The sequence below is a fragment of the Peromyscus maniculatus genome, chromosome 4 (assembly GCF_049852395.1).
Source record: "Peromyscus maniculatus bairdii isolate BWxNUB_F1_BW_parent chromosome 4, HU_Pman_BW_mat_3.1, whole genome shotgun sequence".
Classification (NCBI taxonomy): Eukaryota; Metazoa; Chordata; class Mammalia; order Rodentia; family Cricetidae; genus Peromyscus; species Peromyscus maniculatus.
In genome coordinates, this window is record NC_134855.1 from 9473674 (window position 1) to 9493801 (window position 20128).

General features: G+C 54.2%; 2 protein-coding genes across 10 annotated transcripts; one reads left to right on the top strand and one right to left on the bottom strand.

The window, feature by feature from the left end:
* The first annotated feature begins 403 nt into the window (after window positions 1–403).
* Asb6 (ankyrin repeat and SOCS box containing 6) lies at window positions 404–4901 on the top strand. 2 transcript variants are annotated; one of them, XM_006983427.4, is made up of 6 exons: window positions 404–660; window positions 1646–1821; window positions 2730–2836; window positions 2934–3042; window positions 3318–3404; window positions 3515–4901. In XM_006983427.4, the coding sequence occupies exons 1-6, from the start codon at window positions 548–550 to the stop codon at window positions 4177–4179; spliced, it is 1257 nt and encodes a 418-aa protein (XP_006983489.1). In that variant the 5' UTR covers window positions 404–547; the 3' UTR covers window positions 4180–4901. The 2 variants fall into 2 exon arrangements, with proteins under 2 accessions (XP_006983489.1, XP_076425097.1); XM_076568982.1 differs by lacking the exon at window positions 2934–3042 and having other exon boundaries at window positions 439–660; window positions 2730–2842; window positions 3327–3404; window positions 3515–3754.
* Window positions 4902–4987: 86 nt separating this feature from the next.
* On the bottom strand, window positions 4988–19623 carry Ntmt1 (N-terminal Xaa-Pro-Lys N-methyltransferase 1). Of its 8 annotated transcripts, none has more exons than XM_006983429.4 (4): window positions 19454–19623; window positions 8082–8221; window positions 7101–7353; window positions 4988–5672 (listed from the first exon to the last, which is right to left on the bottom strand). In XM_006983429.4, the coding sequence occupies exons 3-4, from the start codon at window positions 7249–7251 to the stop codon at window positions 5416–5418; spliced, it is 408 nt and encodes a 135-aa protein (XP_006983491.2). In that variant the 5' UTR covers window positions 7252–7353; window positions 8082–8221; window positions 19454–19623; the 3' UTR covers window positions 4988–5415. The 8 variants fall into 8 exon arrangements, with proteins under 8 accessions (XP_006983491.2, XP_076425101.1, XP_076425100.1 ...); XM_076568986.1 differs by having other exon boundaries at window positions 8018–8221; window positions 19454–19576; XM_076568985.1 differs by lacking the exon at window positions 19454–19623 and adding an exon at window positions 19355–19378 and having other exon boundaries at window positions 8018–8221.
* Window positions 19624–20128: the final 505 nt, after the last annotated feature.

Consider the following 20128-nt stretch of genomic DNA (forward strand, 5'->3'; position numbering starts at 1 on the left):
TCCCTCCAGTGAGAGGTGGGGAAAGTGGGCAGACTGTTTGGACGGGGATCAAGGGACAGCGAATAAAGAATGGTCCCCAGTGTCTGTGGGGAAGAGTTGGGTGCCGGGCCCTCATCGCACCACAACAGCCTGCAGCGTGGAGACTGAGGTGGTTGCTGCTCTTCCTTAGGGAGTGGCCCAAGTCGAGCAAGCTGCAGGGAGCAGTGTTCTGGCTAGGAACAGGGTCTGCGTCACCTCGGGAGGGAGCCGGCCGTTAGCCGGGCCGAGAGCCCCAGCGGAGCTCGGACGCCCTCTAGCGGCGCCGCGGGGAATCGTAGGGCGGGGCGGAGCCGGAGCAGCGAGGCGCGCCATGAGGTCCTCCCGGTGGCAGGGGGCACTGTGGACGCACGCGCGCTCTCACAGGCCCGCGCGGGCAGGAAGTAGGAGTGGTAGGGTCACTTCCGGTGCGGAACCGCGGCCTGGGCGGAGGACTAGTCACCGGCGCGGGGTCTGAACCGGTAGATCGGGAGGAGGTGGCGTGTGGGTGTCGGGACGCGCGGCCGTCGCCATGCCGTTCCTGCACGGCTTCCGCAGGATCATCTTCGAGTACCAGCCCCTGGTGGATGCCATCCTGGGAGCCCTGGGCATCCAGGACTTGGAGCGGCAGGAGCCCCTGGACGAGTGAGTGGCCGCGGTCCCCTGTAGTTGTCGCGGCGGGAGCTGCGTGGCTCCGAGCGCGAGCTCCGGCCCGAGGCGGGCCGGCATCGTCTTGCAGGGCAGGGGATCTGGGCCTCGGCGCCGCTCCCTGTGCATGGATGCCAAGAGACGAGCTGGCTGTGGCCGAGCGCGCTTTCTGCAGACAGCAGGCCTCGGATCCTCTGGGGAAGGAAGCCGGTGTGGTTCTTGTGCCCTGGGCAGGGCTCCCCGGGTATTCGGAGCATTGCGACAGGCCAGCACCCAGACCGGCAGCGTGATGTGGGATGCAGGGGGCGGGGTGGGACGGAGGTGGGGGCATTGGGAGAGGCATGAGCTGGAATGGCAGACAGATTCCCTCATCAGGGGCGTCTTTTCTCAACTCCATCAGATCTTTCCTCTGAGGCCTACTCTGTGGGTGCAGTGTGAGACTTTTCCAGAACTCCGAGGCGGGGCTGGAGGGCTGCACATCAGGGCGCTGCCGCCCTCCCTTGGCGGAGCCTAGCATATTCCCGAGGGCTGCCCCAGATAAGCTTTTTGCGTCCGGGCGTTGGTCGAATCTTGGGGCCAGCCTGTTGCAAGAGGCCTGGTGGGTGAGATTAGAGAGAAGGCGAGTGGTGAATATCGTGGGGGAGAGGGTGGCTCTGAAGGTGAAGGTGTTGGGGCCGTTGTCAGAGCTGGGTGCAGGGGTGGGGCAGCCCCCAGGCCCAAGAAGCTTAGTAGGTAGTGTTGACTAGGAGGGGTGAGAACGTTGGGGCCACCTTCAGGTGGGGCTAGAGAGAGAGAGCCCCTTTGATAGCAAGCCGAAGGATGGCTTTGAAACCACTTCAGACTCCTGACCCAAAGGCTTCTGCCCCCGCCGCCGCCGCCGCCGAGCCTGGGCAGTTTTGTGGGTGGCCGTGGAAGGGCACACAGGGCAGGGCAGCTGGTCCCCAGGTGTTGCCACCGCGTCCGCTTTTCCTCTGATGTGCAGTTACGCTGCCGGCGAGGAGAGCCGCATCCTAGTCCTCACGGAGCTGCTGGAGCAGAAGACCCACTCTCCATTCTACCAGGAAGGTGTGAGCAACGCCTTGCTGAAGATGGCCGAGCTGGGCCTGACTCGGGCAGCCGCCGTCCTCCTGCAGCGTGGGGCCAACCTCAATTTTGAAGGTCAGCGGGATCCCAGAGGGGCCAGGCCTAGGCAGCCAGGCCTGGCCTCTGCTTTTCCTCTTGTCTACGGGGTGGCTTCCCCGCTCCCGTGGGCGTTCCGGCGGATTGTAGCATCTCTACTCCCACAGAGTGGTGTTGCGTCTGTCATGTGATCGAGTTGCCCAGCTTTTCTAGCTTCCACTCCTAGTGTGGTGAAATTACCCTGGCAGTGCCCAGAGCTGAGGGAAGGTGCTTTTCTGCGACTTTGAGCTGTCCTACAGATTTTACCCAGACCCTAGAGGTGGGAAGATGAACCATAGTAGGTATCAGTTACAGGAGGCCTCACAGGTTCCTTAAGCATCAGGGAAGACGAAGAGCCAGCCTCTGATCCTGTCACTGGCTGTCCCCCCCAGGAGGTAGAAGCAGGTAGACTGCCTAGGAGCCAGTGGGGGGCCAGTGCTGACCCCCACACAGTACAGCCCTCGTGTCTTTGGGAAACATGCTCGGAGGCTGCAGGCACCTGCGAATCCTGCAAGCAGAGGAGGCTCGTGTGTTCCAAAGCCCGTCCACATGGTCACCCGGCCTGCCTGTGGTCAGGCATGGAGGGAGGCTGAGGCAGAAGGACCTCCAGTGATCCTGGGCTACCAGGCAAGGTCAAGGCCTCCCAGGGCAGTGTAGTGAGAGCCTAACTCAAGAAGACAGAGGCTGCATCGCTAGGCAGCCGCACTTTGTGCTCCTTGGGAACAGACCTGAGAGGAAATACTGACCGAGAGGAAGCTGAGGCCAACACACAGGTTGCACACCCATCGGAACACGCCGGGACTTCAGGCCTAGCACCTGCACACTTGAGGTGGCAGTGCTGGGGAGGGGACCTGATGCTAGGTGCTGAACCTTCGAGAATGGACTGACCTGTACTGCTCTGCCTCCAGACCCCGTTACCTATTACACAGCCCTGCATATCGCTGTCCTGAGGAACCAGCCCGACATGGTGGAGTTGCTGGTGCGCCATGGGGCTGACATCAACCGGAGGGACCGGGTAAGGGTCGGGTCCAGTCAGCTTGCGGGTGTGTGTAGATTTATCAAGCAGCCTTTCAGGCCCCAGGCCAACATGGCTGCCATCCCCTTTGGCTCAGATTCATGAGAGCAGCCCCTTAGATCTGGCCAGCGAGGAACCTGAACGCCTGCCCTGTCTGCAGCGCCTCTTGGATCTTGGTGCAGATGTCAATGCGGCTGACAAGAATGGTAAGTGCCTCAAGGATGGCATGGCCACAGCTGGCCTAGAGGAGGAGGGCACCAGCCTGAGTCCAGCAGCTGGAGAGAGTGGTCACTGTCACCATGCTGCCTCAGAAGGGAGTGTACCCTGAGTCTGTGTGTGGATGCAGACAGGTCCTGACCTCGCTGGCCTGCTTGTTCTAATTTCTGTGTGGATGAAAAGCCAGAAGCTCTTCCCTCGGCCCTAGATTCCTGCTTCCACCCAGCTCTGGGCACGCTGACCTCACCCTTCCTCTCCTTCCTAGGGAAGACAGCGCTCCTGCACGCTCTGGCCAGCAGCGACGGTGTGCAGATCCATAACACCGACAACATCCGGCTCCTCCTGGAGGGAGGTGAGGTTCCACATCTGTCCGCAGCAGCTGCCACATCTGCTCTCCACCCCCCACCATTGTTCGTAAGGACTGTCGGCCGCCTCTCACTTTTGTTCCCATGGCTCTTCCAGGGGCAGATGTCAAGGCCACCACCAAAGATGGAGACACTGTGTTCACATGCATCATTTTCCTGCTGGGGGAGACTGTCTGTGGGGACAAGGAGGAGGCCCCGATGATCAACCGCTTCTGCTTCCAAGTCACACAGCTTCTGCTGGCCCACGGGGCCGACCCCAGCGAGTGCCCCGCCCACGAGTCCCTCACACACATCTGCCTCAAGAGCTTCAAGATGCACTTCCCGCTGCTGCGCTTCCTGCTGGAGTCGGGGGCCGCCTACAACTGCTCCCTGCATGGTGCGTCCTGTTGGTCTGGCTTCAACCTCATTTTTGAGAGGCTGTGTTCCCACCCGGGCTGTGCCGAGGACGAGAGCCACGTCGAGCTTCTGCACAAGGCTGAGACCGTGCTGGACCTCATGGTGACCAGCTCCCAGAGGCTCCAGCTGCCCGAGAACTTCAACATCCACCCAGTGGGTAGCTTGGCAGGGAAGATCCAGGCCCTGCATGCCTCCCTGAGGCAGCTGGAGAGCTGCCCACCGCCTCTCAAACACCTGTGCCGCGTGTCCATCCGGCTGTGCCTGCGGCCGTGGCCTGTGGACACCAAGGTCAAAGCCCTGCCCCTGCCTGACAGACTCAAGTGGTACCTGCTCAGCGCACACAGTGGCACAGAAGACAGCTGCTGATGAGTCCTGGGATGGAACCACCTGGGTTGGCTGCAACCGACCTGACGGTAGACCTGGTACTGTGTCAGCCTTCGGAGGGTCCTCTCACTTGGGCAAGCTGCGCCCTTGACTGATAGATAAACCACTAGGGTAGTGCCCTGGAGGCCAGAGGCACGGCTGCCCCCAGGGAGGCTCCCACCTCCTCCCTCAGCCTCAACCACGTTGGAGGGGCGGTGCGGACAGGGACATCTGCCCTCTGGATCAGGAGCTGACCGAGGAAGCAGAGGCCAGGCCCCTTGGTTGGTCCTGGGGGGGCACATGCCTGGGTCTTTCAGGACCAGTGCCAAAACCCTGGGCCATCCTGTTAAGTCCTACTCTGCCACCTCAAGTATCACAGTGCCCTGAGGAGCTAGAGATGGCACCGAGGTCACCACAGTGGTGGTGATCTTCCGGGTTAGAGGCCTGCCTGATCCTGTGGCCTTTAGTGCTCTGGCACTGTGGTTGGCGGCAGCTCTGCCCATGCCACGTCCACGTCTTGGGGACCGTGCCTTCTGCTTAAAGGTATCATGAGCGCAACAGGACAGTCTGTCTCAAGAGCCTGGGTTTGTGAAGGGCTCCCCAGAACATGTCACTGAGGCCAGAAGCTGGCTCTACTCTCTAGCGCTGAGCCCTTACGAGATCTTCCCAGTTAGCGTGGCCTTTGGGAATGAGCAGAGATGATGAAATATATTTATAAGATTAAACTCGGTGTCCTTGTGTGACCGTTTGGCACTTTCAAGTGATCTGACCCACGTCCTCCCACACACAGCATCACTCCAGACTACCTGGGGCATTTGAGAACAGGTTTCACCCTTTTATTGACCAAAAATGCCTTTCAGGGAGGAGCTCCCAAGGAGCTGCAGAGGCGAGGGAGGAAACCCCCTTACTACAGGCACTGTGACCCATCACCAAAGAGGGTTTGGGACTGTGACCATTTCTTGTAAGTGGTACCATCCGGCAGGCACCGTGTGTGACTCTCCTGGCTGTCCTGGGTCAGCAGTTGGCACACTTCAAGTCTTGGCAGCCAGTCCTGTGGGTGGTACCCCAGCTTTCCATATGCCTCGTGGGGAGTTGCCCGGGTGCCTTGGAGTGACGGGTGTACTGCCCCAGTCCACAGCACACCTTCCCAGGGCTTGTCCCTCCCCACTGGAGTCAAAGGTGGATGGCAGGTGTGTCTAGTGGCCCGCCAGCTGCTGGCCCCCAGCCCTGGCCCCGGCCTCATCTCAGGGCAAAGCTGTAGACGTGGTAGATTTCATCTGGCAGGTTCTCCTGGCGCTCCTCGGCCAGGAGGCTGAGGCCTGCACTACGGATGATCCGGCGGACCACCTCGAGGTCACGGCACACGCTGCTATCCACATCGTCCAGGATCACACCCTCCTGGGCCATGTTGTCTTTGATGACGATGATGCCATTGGGGCGCAGGCCTTGCTTGCAGCGGCGCAGAAACTCAGCCAGGTGCTGATCTGTCAGGTGGCCTGGGGAGAAGAGAAGTGTGTGAGCACATACGTGTACACATGCGTGTGTGTCTGCACCCTCAGCACAGGCCCCAGCAAGCTGGTGTCTACCCTAAACCCTGTTTCATGTCAGAGGCCAGAGTTCTGAAGTCATTCACACAAAAGCATATACACCGAGTCAGAAGCAGGGATTTGACCAGGTGCCCTCCAGCCCTGGGCGCTGCACAGCATACCACCCCCTCTTCCTAGGTCTGAGGGTGGAGCTGAAAGCTCCCAAAGAGAAGGGCCGGGCCCACAGTGTCCACAGGGGTGCTCACGGCTCCTCATGACGAGGCACCTGCTAGTGTCGGCAGCCCTGTGCATAGCAGTCCAGATGAGTTGTGAGGCCTGGGGGGCACCCCCACCCCACTGCCATCTCCTTAAAAACCCTGGCCTGGCCTGGCCATGCACCCTGTAACTCCATCACTTGGCAGGAGGATTTGAGTTCAAGGCCAATCTAAGCTACATAAGGAGATTGGGGGGGCGGGGGGAGAGTCACAATAAAAGGTAAGAATTTAGGGACTGGGGAGATGACAGGTTAAGAGCACACTGACTGCTCTTCTAGAGGACGACGATTCTGTTCCCAGCACCTACATGGTAGCTCACAACTCTGGAGGAATCTGATGCCGTCTTCTGGCCTCCATGGGTATTGCACACACATGGTACACAGCCATGCAGGCACTCGTATATAAACTGTTTAAATCTTCAAAACATTCTTTCTAAGCTGGGTATAGTGGCACACACCTTTAATCCCAGCACCTGGGAGGTAGAGGCAGGTGGATCTGAGAATTTGAGGTCAGCCTGGTCTACAAAGAGTTCCAAGACTGCCAGGGCTACACAGAGAAACCCTGTCTCAAAAACAAAACAAGGGTTTGGGGATTTAGCTCAGTGGTAGAGCGCTTGCCTAGCAAGCACAAGGCCCTGGGTTCGATCCTCAGCTCCACACAAAACAAAACAATTCTTTCTAGCCAGATGTGGTGGTGGTGCACACCTTTAATCCCAGCATTCAGGTGGTAGAGGCAGGCAAATCTCGTGAGTTCCAGAATGGCCAGGGCTACACAAGAGAAACGCTGAAAAAATATCCTTCTAAATTTTTTTTTATTTATTTTTACTTTTCATGTATATGGGTGTTTGGCCTGCATGTATGTATTTGCGTTGTGTGTGCCTGATGTCTACTGAGGCCGGAAGACGGCCAGGATGCCCCACAACTACAGTTGAAGACGGCCATGAGCCACCATGTGGGCGCTATGAACCAAACCCAGGTCCTCTGCCAGAACAGCCAGTGCTCTTAACTGCTGAGCCACTTCTCTGGCTCCTAAGACTGTAAAAAGGATAAATCCTTCCCAGGCTGGTGGGGCACCTGCGTGGTGGGGCCCGCGGCCAGCCTGGGGAACGGCAGGGGACACTTACCTATCACCCACTGGATCCAGATCACATCATAGGAGCTGGGCTCTGGGCTGAAGTCCTGTAGCCCACAGCAGAAGTAGTTCCTCACCCTCTTGCCCTCTTCCCCCAGGTAGGTCTTGGCTTTGGCCAGGAAGTCCTCTGTCACGTCCACCATGTCCACCACTCTGAAGAGCGGCAGGAGCAGGCGCTTGGTGATCCTGCCAATGCCAGCGCCACAGTCTAGGGCACAGGAAGTCCCCGTCTTGTTCGGTCCTTCCTGAAACACAGGGCAGCATATGACCCACGAGGCACCACACTACAGGGCCCTTGTCCTGAGTCCCCGGAAGCAGAATCAGGCTACTGCTCTGGCCTATCATGGGAGGGCAGGTGGAACTCTTTCTAAGGCTGAAGGCAGCTTCCACTGCAAGGTGACAGCTAGAAAAACAGGTGCCATCCCCTTCACTCCAGAGCCCCCAGGGTGACAGTGCTAAGGATGCAAAAATGCAAGCAGAGCAACTGCAGAGCATCATGGGAAGATGGCCAATGGGGGCGTGGGGGTGTGGAGAAAGGGTGAGGGCTTCCTGCAGGGCTTGCCCTGTGCTGCCACACGCTGAGACGGGAGGACAAGGAGTCACGGGGGGGGGGGGGTCACCACCCACAGCCCAGCACCCTCAGGCCCAGGTGGGGCTGTTCCCAGACTGCCCAGTTTGGGCACTACTGAGTCCCCAGTGCATGGCCAGCTCCTGACTCAAGGCCCAGAGACAAAACTCACAGTCCACCACGAGTCCCACCCAATCACCACCTGACCCAGCTCTTCAGGGCCTGGGTGGCAGCCACCAACAGATGACCAGAGAACCTGCAGTGTGGTATGTGGATGTGGCTCCCCACACTGCCCCACCAGAGCCACAGCCTCTCCTGGAGAGGACATCAGACCTGCCTACCCTTAAAAACCTCTGCAGAAACTTCCGGGAGCTGTTGAGGTCGATGTTGGAGATGTGGCCATACCCCCCAAGCATGCCGTCCACCGTGGGCGGGATCTGCTTCCAGTAGGTCTTGGCCTTGGAATAAAACTGTTTCTCATCTTCAATCACTTCACTTGTCATGATGTCACCAGCTACGCTGTCACCAGCCACAGCTTTGCTCCTCTGAGGAAGGAAGAGGAAGAATGATCAGGGCACTGGACGGCACGAAGCCTCTAGGACACTGTGAGGCCGTCTGGAGAAAGCAACGTCCAGTCACCTAAACAGACATCTACTTCTTAGACGACAGCCCAGCACCCCAGACATTTTGCAAAACTACAAAGCAAGGGACCCTGTAGCCTGGTGTCTGGTTCCTGAAGCTGTGTGACTCTTGCCTTGATGACCTACAACCTCAGGACAGGCAAAGGACCCAGAGTAGGGTCCCATGCCTTCTGCTAGAGGCCTGAGCAACCTCCACGCCTCTCTTGTTCCTCAGTGGCAAGTGAACAGCTCAGGAGGGCCAGCCCTTCACTCCAGAGCAGGGTCTCTGCCAGGTGCCAAGCTGTGTCCCAGGAAGCAACAGGCAGGAGCGAGGCACACACTGGACCCCCACAGTAAGGAGGTCACTAAGAATCAGGGAGGCATCCCCGGGGAAGGAGCACAGAACAGTGCCGACAGGGATGGACGAGTGAGAGTTGGCTGACTGAGGAGGAAGAATCAGGTGGAAGGGTTAGCAAGAGTGTCATGAGGAGTCCTGAGCTCCTGAACACTGCAGGTAGCTGAGGAAAAATCTGGGAACCACAAAGCCATAGTCCAGCCCTGGCCCAGCCTGCCCTTCAGCAAAGTGACACTGAGTTGGCGACACCCACACCAGCTTGGCTTTGTGTTGTGGAGGACACAGGATCACAACAGTCAGGAGTGGATGGCCCTTTGTCCCAGCTGCTGCAAGGATCTGATGTTCATGGTCCAGTATGATTGGAAAGCGGGAAGCCGCTCAGCAGAAAACAAGAGCTCCTCCGTCTCGGCGTGGCTTCATAAAGGCTGTGAACACTCAATGGAGGGATCCCTTTCGCTTCCGGTACTGGGGATGGAATGCAGGCCTTACACCGCTAGGCAAGCTCTCCACCTCAAGAGCCTTGTGCAGGCTCCAAAGGACTCCTTTCCAAATGGGGGGCAGGCTGCGCCGGCACAGTGAAATTGGCATGGGCAGACAGGGCCAGAGTGCTGGTGGATGGGAAGCCGAGGAAGAGGAAGACCTTTGCAGAGGACCAGCCCTGGACTGCAGCCTGCCAGTGCATGCCGGCTGAGTAGCTCATGAAGCTGTCAGTCTCAAGCTAATCCTAAACTTGCAGTGCACAAGGAAGCACCCAGAACTAGCCTGAGGGGTCAGACGGTGGGTACCGAAGTGGCTGTGCTAAAAGACACAGGACAAGTAGCAGCAGCAGGGATGGTAGTGTTGGCAGCTGCGCAGGCATTGCCAGCACCCATGTTTTCCCCCAGAGTAGATACCACCGTTACCCACTGGGCAGAAGAGGAAACCGGGCACATGGAAGGTCAGGGAGCCCATGCACTGCTCTTCCCACACGGGCAGCCTGTTCCCATGATGCTGTCCTCAACTTAAGGGTCTCCACTAGAACACTGGATTCGTGGGACAGGACCCTGCAGCTCACACTTCACTACTGGGGCCCCCAGCACCATGTCTGATGGGGAATGACAGAGGCTCTTTGGAGGCAACGGTGTCTCACCCCCAGGGCAGAGCCTGGAGAGTCAGAGAGAAAGCTGGGACCCCTCGGGAACATGGCCAGCCTAGCAGCTTCTCAGCCCACCCACCTGGGTCCCACTATGATAGACAGTGTCGCCCAGCACCAGAGTCACGGTTCAACACCAACTGTCAACATGGGAATCCAGGAACAGAAGAGTAAACCCAGTGAGCAAAGAAAAGGCCCACACCACAAGGGGCCCCGTGGGCTGCTGGGAGGTCTCTGGGAAGTACTTCTGTGCCTGGAAGGAGAAGGAAACACAAGCCAAGTGGCCCCATTGTCACCAGCCCTGAGCACCACAACTGAACTTTATTACAGAGGTTGGGGGCCAAAGGAAGACACACCGCCATCCTGCACCCCCAAGGGGCCCTTGGAGTAACAGGCTGGAGACCTTGGTTCTAAATTCCACACTCCTTTACCACAGTGCCCCACCAGCGGCAGCACTGGCCCAGGGAAGACGGTGGCATGCTTCACTGTGACCCAGGGAAGACAGTGGCATGCTTCACTGTGGCCCAGGGAAGACAGTGGCATGCTTCACTGTGGCCCAGGGAAGACAGTGGCATGCTTCACTATGACCCAGGGAAGACAGTGGCATGCTTCACTGTGGCCCAGAGAAGACAGTGGCATGCTTCACTGTGGCCCAGAGAAGACAGTGGCAGTCTTCAGCTGTGAAGTCTCTGGCCCACAAAGGAACGTGAAGACCTGTCAGTCTCGCGGACCACCACCTCTACAAGCAGAACCATACTGTGACTAGAGAGCCAGACTGGACAGGAAACACCAACCTGAACGTCACTGTGTAGCTGGCTGGGGACTTACAGGATGACCTGGGACAAGTGGGCTGTCGGGTGCTTCTCCAGGCACCGCAGTAACTATGTTCCAGATCTCTAGCAACCCCCAGCTCGGCGACATTCAGTCTTCTTCCATACCGTACCAGTTCAATGCTGGCCCAGCAACCAGCCATGCCCCCTGCTCCCTGTGAGTCCTAAGAACATTTCCAGCTTGCTGGTCAAGGCTGTCTTCTTCAACACTGAAGATGACGACCTCAGAGCTTTGCTTGTGGCCCATGTAGCACACAGGCATCCAACGTGAACTTCGCTTCTTACCAGGCGAACAGGAAGATTGGAGCCCATCACAGAAGGAAGGTGCTCTACCTGCCACTCTGTCCCCTTCCAGGCTGCCAGGTCCCATAGGGCCATGACCTGGCATGCCCTTTGCACAGTGCTGGAGTCAAGGACACTTGCTAGCTGGGGGTAGGATGACTGAGTGAGCATACGCAGCTGTGGCCATTTCTCACTTTTGGAGGATCCTACGCCACCCAAAACAGATGACACTTCAGGCTGTCACCCACACCATTTTTTTTCTTTACTCAAATCCTATGGCATAATTCCTTTAAATGCCAAAGTCTCTTGAAAAGTCTGATTTACAAGAATCGCCCTTGCTTCTAGGAAGCGGCTGGGGGTCGGGGTGGGGAAGCAGAGCACATCCAGTCTGGGAAATGCAAAGCCAGGGCTGATTTGCTCTTACAGCTGACTCATGAAGACCCTGTCCGAACATGTCTGCTGAGTGGCCTGAAGGCTCCTGAGAATTCGGGACATCAAGAAAAACATCCCCCACCCCAGCCAGGCGGTAGTGGTGGTGGAGACGGTGTACGGCTTTAGTTGCAGCACTCGGAAGATACTGTGAGTTCAAGGCCAGCCTGGTCTACAGAGTGAGTTCCAGGACAGCCAGGGCTACATAGAGAAACCCTGTCTCGAAAATCAAAAAAGAAAAACATCCCCCTACAACATGAAACTGCATGGCCATGGGTAGGAAGGGTCAGGAAAGTGTGGCTATGTGTGTATGCTAGGCTAGCTCATGGGAAGACAGGCCTCTTGCTCATGACAGACTGTCACTTGTACAGTCTGAAGTCTTGGAGTCATCTAGCCACCTCCCACTCCAGGACCCAGGGAAGAAAGTGATGTAGGAATTGTCACCAGAGGCCTTCACCGTCACCACACTCTGTGACATTCCAATGAAAAAGGCTGAATGCAACTGGAGACAGCATCAACAAACCTGCCTGAAGTCCCAGCGTCCCTCCCGCGGCCTGGTGGGCGGGGCCTGTGAAAATAGCAGAGTGCTCTGGGGGTGGGGGTGGAGCAGAAAGGGGAGAGGGGGAGACACAGAGAATGTCGGGAGGTTGGCTGCAACCATACAAGGCTGGCCTTTTGTTTTGTCTTTTTGTTTTGAGATCCATCTGCCTCTACCTCCCAAGTGCTGGGATTAAAGGCGTGCACCACCACCACCACCACCACCACCACCACCACCACCACCACCACCACCACCACCACCACCACCACCACCAGGCACCATAAAAGGTTTCTATACAGGCTAAAAATGTGTCAGGTGTGGTGGCACATGCCTTTAATCCTACCATTCTAGAGGTTGAGACAAGTGGATCCCTGAGTTCAAGGCCAACCTGCTCTGCACAGAGAAACCCTGTCTCAAAAAACCAAAACCAAAACCAAAAAAAAAAAAAAAAAAAAGGGAGCTGGGCAGTGGTGGCACACGCCTTTAATCCCAGTACTCGGGAGGCAGAGGCAGGCGGATCTCTCTAGGCCAGTCTGGTCTGCAGAGTGAGAACCTGTCCAAACAACAAATGGCCCTCATTTGTGAACTGGACCTGAATCTTGGCTCTCCTCACCATCCGTGCAAGCTTAGATAGGACACTTAGCTGGGTATGGTGTATTACACACCTATATTCCTAACATTCAGGAGGCTGAGGCCGGAGGACCGTTCAAGACTAGCCTGAACTACACAGTGAGACCCTGTTTCAAGAAAACAGAAACAGTTCAGTTGGTCTGAGTGCTTGCCTGATATGCACAAAGCCCTGGGTTCAAGCCTCAGTACCCCAAAAAGTGGACATGGTGGTGCATACCTGTCATCCCAGTACTCCAGAGATGAAAGCAGGAGGGTCAGAAGTTCAAAGCCATCCCTGGCTACAAAGTGACTTTGAGGCCAGTCTAGACTACATGAGACACTGTATCAAAAATTAAAGGAAGAAACTACTCCACGCAGATGCACAGCATAGCCCTCACCTCGCCAGACAACATAAATGAATAAATAACAAACCAAATGCTTTTGTTTGTTTCTTCAAGACAGGGTCTTGCTATGTAGCTCTGGCTATCCTGTAACTCACTGTATAGAACAGGCTGGCCTCGAACTGTCGAACTATCGTTGGAGATCTGCCTGCCTCTGCCTGGGATTGCTGAGATTAAAGATGTGCATCACAACTGCCTGGCTCTTTGTTTTTATTCAATGAGGACAGTGACACTGAACTTCATGGAAAGGCTGTGGTGATTAAATGTGCCTCTGAGAAGTCAGGTGATCCACAGCATATACCCTCTTGAGCTTTTAGGTCTCAGTGGAGGTGCGGGTGAGATGGTTCAGCTGCACTGGCTGCTCTTCTCAGCATCCCACTTTGGGTTGCTCACAACCGGCAGTAACTCCAGCTCCTGTGATCTAATGCCCTCTTCTGGCCTCCAAGGTCCCTACACTCACATGTAGGGCCCCCATATACACATAATCGAATATAAAAATAAAATATTTCTTAAAAATCTCAAACTCTTTCTTTTTCTTTCTTTCATTCTTTTTCTTCCTTCCTTCCTTCCTCCCTCCCTCCCTCCCTTCCTCCTTCCTTTCTTCCTTTTTGGTTTTTCCAGACAGGGTTTCTCTGTGTAGCTTTGGAACCTGTCCTGGAACTCGCTCTGTAGACCAAGCTGGCTTCGAACTCACAAAGATCCGCCTGGCTCTGGCTCCCGTGTGCATGTGCCACCACCGCCCGGCTTTCAAACACAATTCTTAAGAAGATCAAGTGAGGAAAATGTGTTAAAAAAAAAAAAAAAAAAAAAAAAAAAAAAACCCCAAACCCATAGACCCTAGGAAGGTTCTATGAGGTCATATGACCAGTGAAACTGATGATCAATTTGGAAGAGACAAACACAAGCTCTCCTTCCCTGTACACCCAGAACTAACTCACAGGTGAAGACTCGGATCTCTTGATCTATGTCTTCCGGCTTCCAGCAGAGCATTCCCCAAGAACCTCCAACACTCCCAACATCACCCCCCCCACACACCTCCAGTTTAGAGACAGGAAAACCAGCATGCTAAAGGACATGATGTGCCTTAAAACACCATATAGGAAACAGGAGCCACAACTCAGGACAGGATCCAGGCTTCTTATGTAGTTCTGGGCCCTCCTAGTGGTCCCTCCCATCTCACTGGGTGACCAGCCCACGCATGCATTACTGCCATCGGCTACACCACCCCAGTCAGGGCCTCCAACACCAGCTGTTTCAAACGCTTATCAAAAGGATAAAAGACCAAAATGATCACACAGTTGGTGGAGCAGCAAAGCCTGGGCTTTTCGAGATGGCAGTCTCCCCGCAGAAAAGGCTGACCTTGGCCCCAAGGGCTCACGACTATCGCTGTGTCGGCCAGAGCTGGACTAGTTAAACATGATAGCAACCTGTGCAACTGGGCACTTAACCACGAGGACGTGGGCCGAGTACGGCGCCAATTCCCCCCACCAGCCTCGCAGTAGCTGCTTTCTTATCTCGGAGGGGAAACTGAGGACTGGAAAGGGCCTTTCATTGGCTTAGAGGCGCGAGTGCCAGCCTCCGACAACGTGGCTTCCTCTAACCCGATGCGCGGTCACCACCGTCGTTGCCCAGGTCTGGTCGGTGGACTTCTCCGGGACACACACGTGGGGCAGGCCCGGGTCACTTGACGATCGGGCCTTACCACTTTGGGCAGTTGGGGTGAGCACTTCCCTCCTCCTTGACCACGTCCCCTCCGTCCACCTCGCGCTACTCACCCGGGCAGGGGGCTCTCGGGATCCCAGGGACAAGGGTGAGGCGAGAAGAAAGATGGCAAGGACGAGAGCCCACGGCAGCCGCCACCACTCTACCGGACCAGACACCTCGCGGCCTCTGCCTTTGTCCGCACACGTCACTTCCCCGAGCCTGGAGGGGAGTGGACTCAAGCTCGCTCCGCCCCACGGCCAGCTCACCCCGCCCACGGCCAGCTCGCCCCGCCCCACGGCCAGCTCACCCCGCCCACGGCCAGCTCACCCCTCCCCACAGGCGGATGGCCCTTCCCCACGGCCAGATCGCCCGTCCCACCGCCAGCTCACCCGGCTCCACCTCCAGATCGCCCCGCCCAAAGCCAACTCGCCTTTCTCCACGTCCAGCTCGCCCCGCCCCACGGCCAGCTCACCTGGCACATCCAGCTCACCCCTCCCCACGCCCGGTCGCCCCTCTCCACGCCCGGTCGCCCCTCCCCACGGCCTGCTCGCTGAGCCACACGACCTGCCCCACAGCCAGTTCACCCCTCCCCATCGCTAGCTCGCCCCTCTCCACGGCCATTTCACCCGCCCCCCTGTCAGCTCACTGCTCTCCTGAAGGCCCCATCCCGCGGGTTCCTAACCCAGTTTTTTGCCTACACGGAAGGCCTTCCTGGACTTCAAGGTGAAGGATCCGCAGCTGATATCTCTCGAACTAAGTACGTGCACCAGTTTACTTAAGGATGTCCGTCTACGTAACTGAGTGCTGGCCTTAAAGTCCGCGAGCCTTCTGCATCAGATTCGCTGTTGCTGGTGTTACAGGCATGCCACATGGGCCACAAGGCTGGATTCTTTTTCTTTCTTTCTTTCTTTCTTTCTTTCTTTCTTTCTTTCTTTCTTTCTTTCTTTCTTTCTTTCTTTCTTTCTTTCTTTCTTTCTCTCTCTCTCTCTCTCTCTCTCTCTCTTTCTTTCTTTTTCTTTCTCCTTTCTCTCTCTCTCTCTCTTTCTTTCTTTCTTTCTTTTTCTTTCTCCTTTCTCTCTCTCTCTCTCTCTCTCTCTCTCTCTCTCTCTCTCTCTCTCTGTTTTGTTTTGTTTTTCGAGACAGGATTTCTCTGTGTAGCTTTGAAGCCTGTCCTGGATTTCACTCTGTAGCCCAGGCTGGCCTCGAACTCACAGAGATACGCCTGCCTCTGCCTCCCGAGTGCTAGGATTAAAGGCGTGGGCCACCACCACCCGGCAAGGCTGGATTCTTAAAAACCAGCGTTTGTGAGAGTTTTCCACTTTAAAAAAGGAATAAAGGCCATTGTTGCTCAAATCCACCCATCTCAGCCAGTATCTTAATACACCAACACAGAAAAGAAAAAGAAACAGCTTTGATAGAGGCAAGGAAGCAGAAATCTAGAAGTTTCCCCTCCAGAGGACTGCCTCCCGATCCATTCACAGACATTCTGCAGCAGTTTGAAAGAAAGATGAGCTTGATGCATGTAAACGTTTAACCTCGGTTCTAGTCCTCTTTTCTGACTGGTGGATGTAAGGATTCAGCTACTGAGCTCTGAGGGTTCGGTGTGTAGCATTTGCGGGCTCAGGCTTCAGCCCAGCGTTTGCAGTGGGTTCCCAGGCAATGAAAGCTATGACAATATTGGCACCTTAAGCTCACCTCTGGCAGCCAACATCCTGATGTCAGACATATCTACAATGCCTTCCCTAGGTTCTGCATACAGGAGGTGCTTAATGTTGTGTCTGCCTTTATGTTCTCAAAAGTCAGCGACTTGCTAGGTAACCCACGATGGCCTGGAATTCATAGTGATCCTCCTGCCTTCGGAATGCTGGGATTAAAAGAATGCACTACCACACCCAATGTGTATGTTAAGGAAATGATAGCTATGGAGACTTGAGAGGCTGAAAAACCACAGCCACAGGTGAGTTCCCATCCTAAATTTGTGTACATGTTATTTGATATCTGCTCTGGACTATTCTAGGTCATACCTGGTTTCAATAATTTCAAGAGCTATTCACCACCATGCAGTGGCCAGCGCTTACAGTCCTAGCATTTCGGGGGTGGAGGCAGGAAGGCCAGAGGTTAAAGGTCATCCTCTCACATGTAATAAATTTAACACCAGCCCACTGTTGCTCAAATTGCTAACTGGTCTTTTAATAAAAAAACCCAGATCCAAGAGCCAGGCGGATCTCTGTGAGTTCGAGACCAGCCTGGGCTACAAAGTGAGTTCCAGGAAAGGCGCAAAGCTACACAGAGAAACCCTGTCTCGAAAAACCAAAAAAACAAATAAATAAATAAAATAAAATAAAAAAACCAGATCCAGCTATTGGGGTAAATGCTGCAAGATCAGAGAGACAAAGGAACAAGCCACTGCCACGTCTCACCTCACCAACATGAATCCTCTGTTGCCGAAAAGCTTTAGTTCCTGTCTCCTTGTGCCCTATATACCTTTCTCCGCCCAGCCATATTGCTTCCTTCCTAGTGCTGGGATTAAAGGCGTGTGTGTGCTTCCCAAATACTGGTAGAAAAGGCATGAGATCTCAAGTGCTGGAATTAAAGGTGTGTGCCACCACTGCCTGGCTCTGTTTCTCTCCTGGACTGAATCAATCTCTTGTAATCCAGGGTGGATTTGAACTCACAGAGATCCAGATGGATTTCTGCCTCCCAAGTGCCACCACTGCCTGGCATCTATGTTTAATCTAGTGGCTTGTTCTGTTCTCTGATCTTCAGACAAATTTCATTAGGGTACACACTATATCACCATAGCCCACACTACCTGAGATCTTATCTCAGAAACAAAAACAAAAGCCAAGGGCATGGAGAGATGGTATGGGGCTCGGCAGTTAAGAGTGCTTGCTGCAGGTGGGGTGGTGGTGGTGGCGGCAGCGGCGGGCAGATCTCTGAGTTTGAAGCCAGCTTGGTCTACAGAGTGAGTTCCACGACAGCCAGAGCTACACAGAGAAGCCTTGTTTTGGGGAGAGGGAGGAATGTTTGTTTCTTTTTCAGATATGTAGAATTCAGTTCTCAGGCAATCTGACCCTTCTGGACTCAAAAGAAAATAAAACTCATGGGGCAGAGGCAGGCAGATTTCTATGAGTTTGAGGCCAGCCTGTTCTATATAGTGAGTTCCAGGACAACCGGAGCTACATAGTGAGAACCTGTCTCAAAATTATTATTATTATTATTATTATTATTATTATTATTATTATTATTATTATTATTAATAAGCAGGTTTGGGGGCTGCTCAAAAAAAGCAAGTTAAGAGCACTCACTGCTCTTGCTGAAGATCTGACTTCAGTCCCCAGCACAAGCATTGGGAGTCTCACAACGCCCTGTAACTCCGACTCCAGAGGATCTACTGCCCCTTGTGGCCTCCAAGTGCACTTGCACCCATGTGCACATGCCCACACACAAGTACACACCTATACTCATAATTTTCAATAATTACACAATAGTGATGTAGCTCAGTCGGTAGAGCGATTGCCTGGCATGCATGAAGCCCTGGGTTTGATGCCCCAGCATCACATGAACCCAGGTGCAGCTGTGCATGCGAACCCGAGCTCCCAGGAGGTAGAGGCAGCCTTCACCTGGTAGAAGGATCAGAAGTTCAAGGTCATGGAGAGCTAAGGAGATCCTGTCTTAAAAAAAAAAAAGAAAGAAAGAAAACAAAAGAAAGAAAGAAAGAAAGAAAGAAAGAAAGAGAGAGAGAGAGAGAGAGAAAGAAAGAAAGAAAGAAAGAAAGAAAGAAAGAAAGAAAGAAAGAAAGAAAGAAAGAAAGAAAGGAGTTTAAACCTAGATGCCCCTCAACTGAAGAATGGATTAAGAAAATATGGGCTGGGCTGTGGTGGCATGCCTTTAATCCCAGCACTTGGGAGGCAGAGCCAGGCGGATCTCTGTGAGTTTGAGGCCAGCCTGGGCTACCAAGTGAGTTCCAGGAAAGGTGCAAAGCTACACAGAGAAACCCTGTCTCAAAAAAAAAAAAAAAAAAAAAAAAAAAAGAAAGAAAGAAAATGTGGTACATATACACAATGGAGTACTACTCAGCAGAGAAAAACAATGACAACATGAAATTTGCAGGCAAATGGATGGAACTAGGAAATATCATCCTGAGTGAGGTAACCCAAACCCAGAAGGACAAACATGGTATGTACTCACTCATAAGTGGATTCTAGATATAAAGCAAAGAACGATCAGACTACAAACCACAGAACTATGGAGGCTATATATATATTGCATGGGGGACCCTAGGATGACTGTGGCTTATAATAAGTTTTGGTTTTACTCAATCACTGGACAAGCTTCAGTGAAACATTTCATTATTAGGATAAGAATTTTTTGAGTAAAACCAAAATTTATTATAAACATACCATGTTTGTCCTTCTGGGTTTGGGGTACCTCATTCAGGATGATTTTTTTCTAGTTCCATCCAGGATAAGAATTTGTACTGTATGTATTAAGCTGTTGATCTATAGATAGATAGATAAATAAATGAAAGAAAGAAAGTTTATCTCCCCCACTTTATTTCCTGAGGAAATGTGTTCCTCCATCCCTCTGAAGCATGTTATAGCAAATGGAATACATGTTTCATGATGCCTCTTCTACACATGTGAGCGATACTCATTTTTTTAAATTATAAAATTATACCATACCTGGGTATCCTTGTCTCAACTGAATCCTCATCTCCCAACCTGAGTTCTACACTCCCATGGGCTTCCTCCAGCTCTCTCCCAACCATGACTCACTGGCTTGTCCATCTCTCTGTCCTATTGGCTCATGGAACTCCCAGGAAGAAGAAACCTGTTGGCATCACACAGCTAAGAGAAGCAGAGCATGAACTTGACCTTGGTTCTTGGATTTCCAGACCCATTGTGTTCTTTCTGTCCTCTGAGAGTAGGACTAACAGGAAGTCCTCCCCTTCCAGCTCAGCCAAGTACAGCCACTCTGGGGCTGGAAGAGTGGCTGAACCTGGCCTCGTCTCTGGATTAAGCATGGCCACCCTGGCCAGAAGTGCCAAGACCTCTGTGGGTGTGGCCCTGACATCCAGGGCACACCAGCCCCACCCTAGTCCCCAGGCCACAGTGCCTATCGCTCCCCAGTGTCTATGGGTGAGCACGGATCACAATGACTCCAAGAAGACTTGCAGGTATCTGGGAGGGGCTGCCAGAGGCGGCAGGTAGGAAGATGGGCTCCCCCAGCAAATAGCCCACCTGTTGGGGGGCTCTAAACTCACAGGACCTTCCAGGGTCTCACCCAGCGGACCACACACGGTGAGTGTCTTTAGAACTGATGACAGTCTGAGCATAGGATATGTTTGGGGAAAAAGCAGGCCTGGAGACTGCCCCAGCCCCCCCAGCCCCCCCAGCCCTCTAACCCCCGTCCAGTGTCAGCTGAAGGATAACTGGGCTTTCCTCCCTAATTGGGAGTTTGCTCAAAATGTGTCTTGACTGTGGATGTGGCTTGATCTTGATGGTGGAACACTGGTCTACGCTACATCAGGCCCTGCCAGGCCCTCTGTC

Excerpts from the sequence above, each read along its gene's own strand:
- Asb6 (XM_006983427.4), top strand. The coding sequence starts at position 548 with ATGCCGTTCCTGCACGGCTTCCGCAGGATCATCTTCGAGTACCAGCCC. Across the intron at positions 1,822-2,729 it reads GGCCAACCTCAATTTTGAAG|ACCCCGTTACCTATTACACA; the intron begins GTCAGCGGGATC and ends CTCTGCCTCCAG. Across the intron at positions 3,405-3,514 it reads CCGGCTCCTCCTGGAGGGAG|GGGCAGATGTCAAGGCCACC; the intron begins GTGAGGTTCCAC and ends TGGCTCTTCCAG.
- Ntmt1 (XM_076568983.1), bottom strand. The coding sequence starts at position 9,602 with ATGGGCTCCCTGACCTTCCATGTGCCCGGTTTCCTCTTCTGCCCA. Across the intron at positions 8,222-9,557 it reads CCGGTTTCCTCTTCTGCCCA|AGGAGCAAAGCTGTGGCTGG; the intron begins GTGGGTAACGGT and ends TTCCTTCCTCAG. Across the intron at positions 7,354-8,017 it reads TTCTGCAGAGGTTTTTAAGG|GAAGGACCGAACAAGACGGG; the intron begins GTAGGCAGGTCT and ends CCTGTGTTTCAG.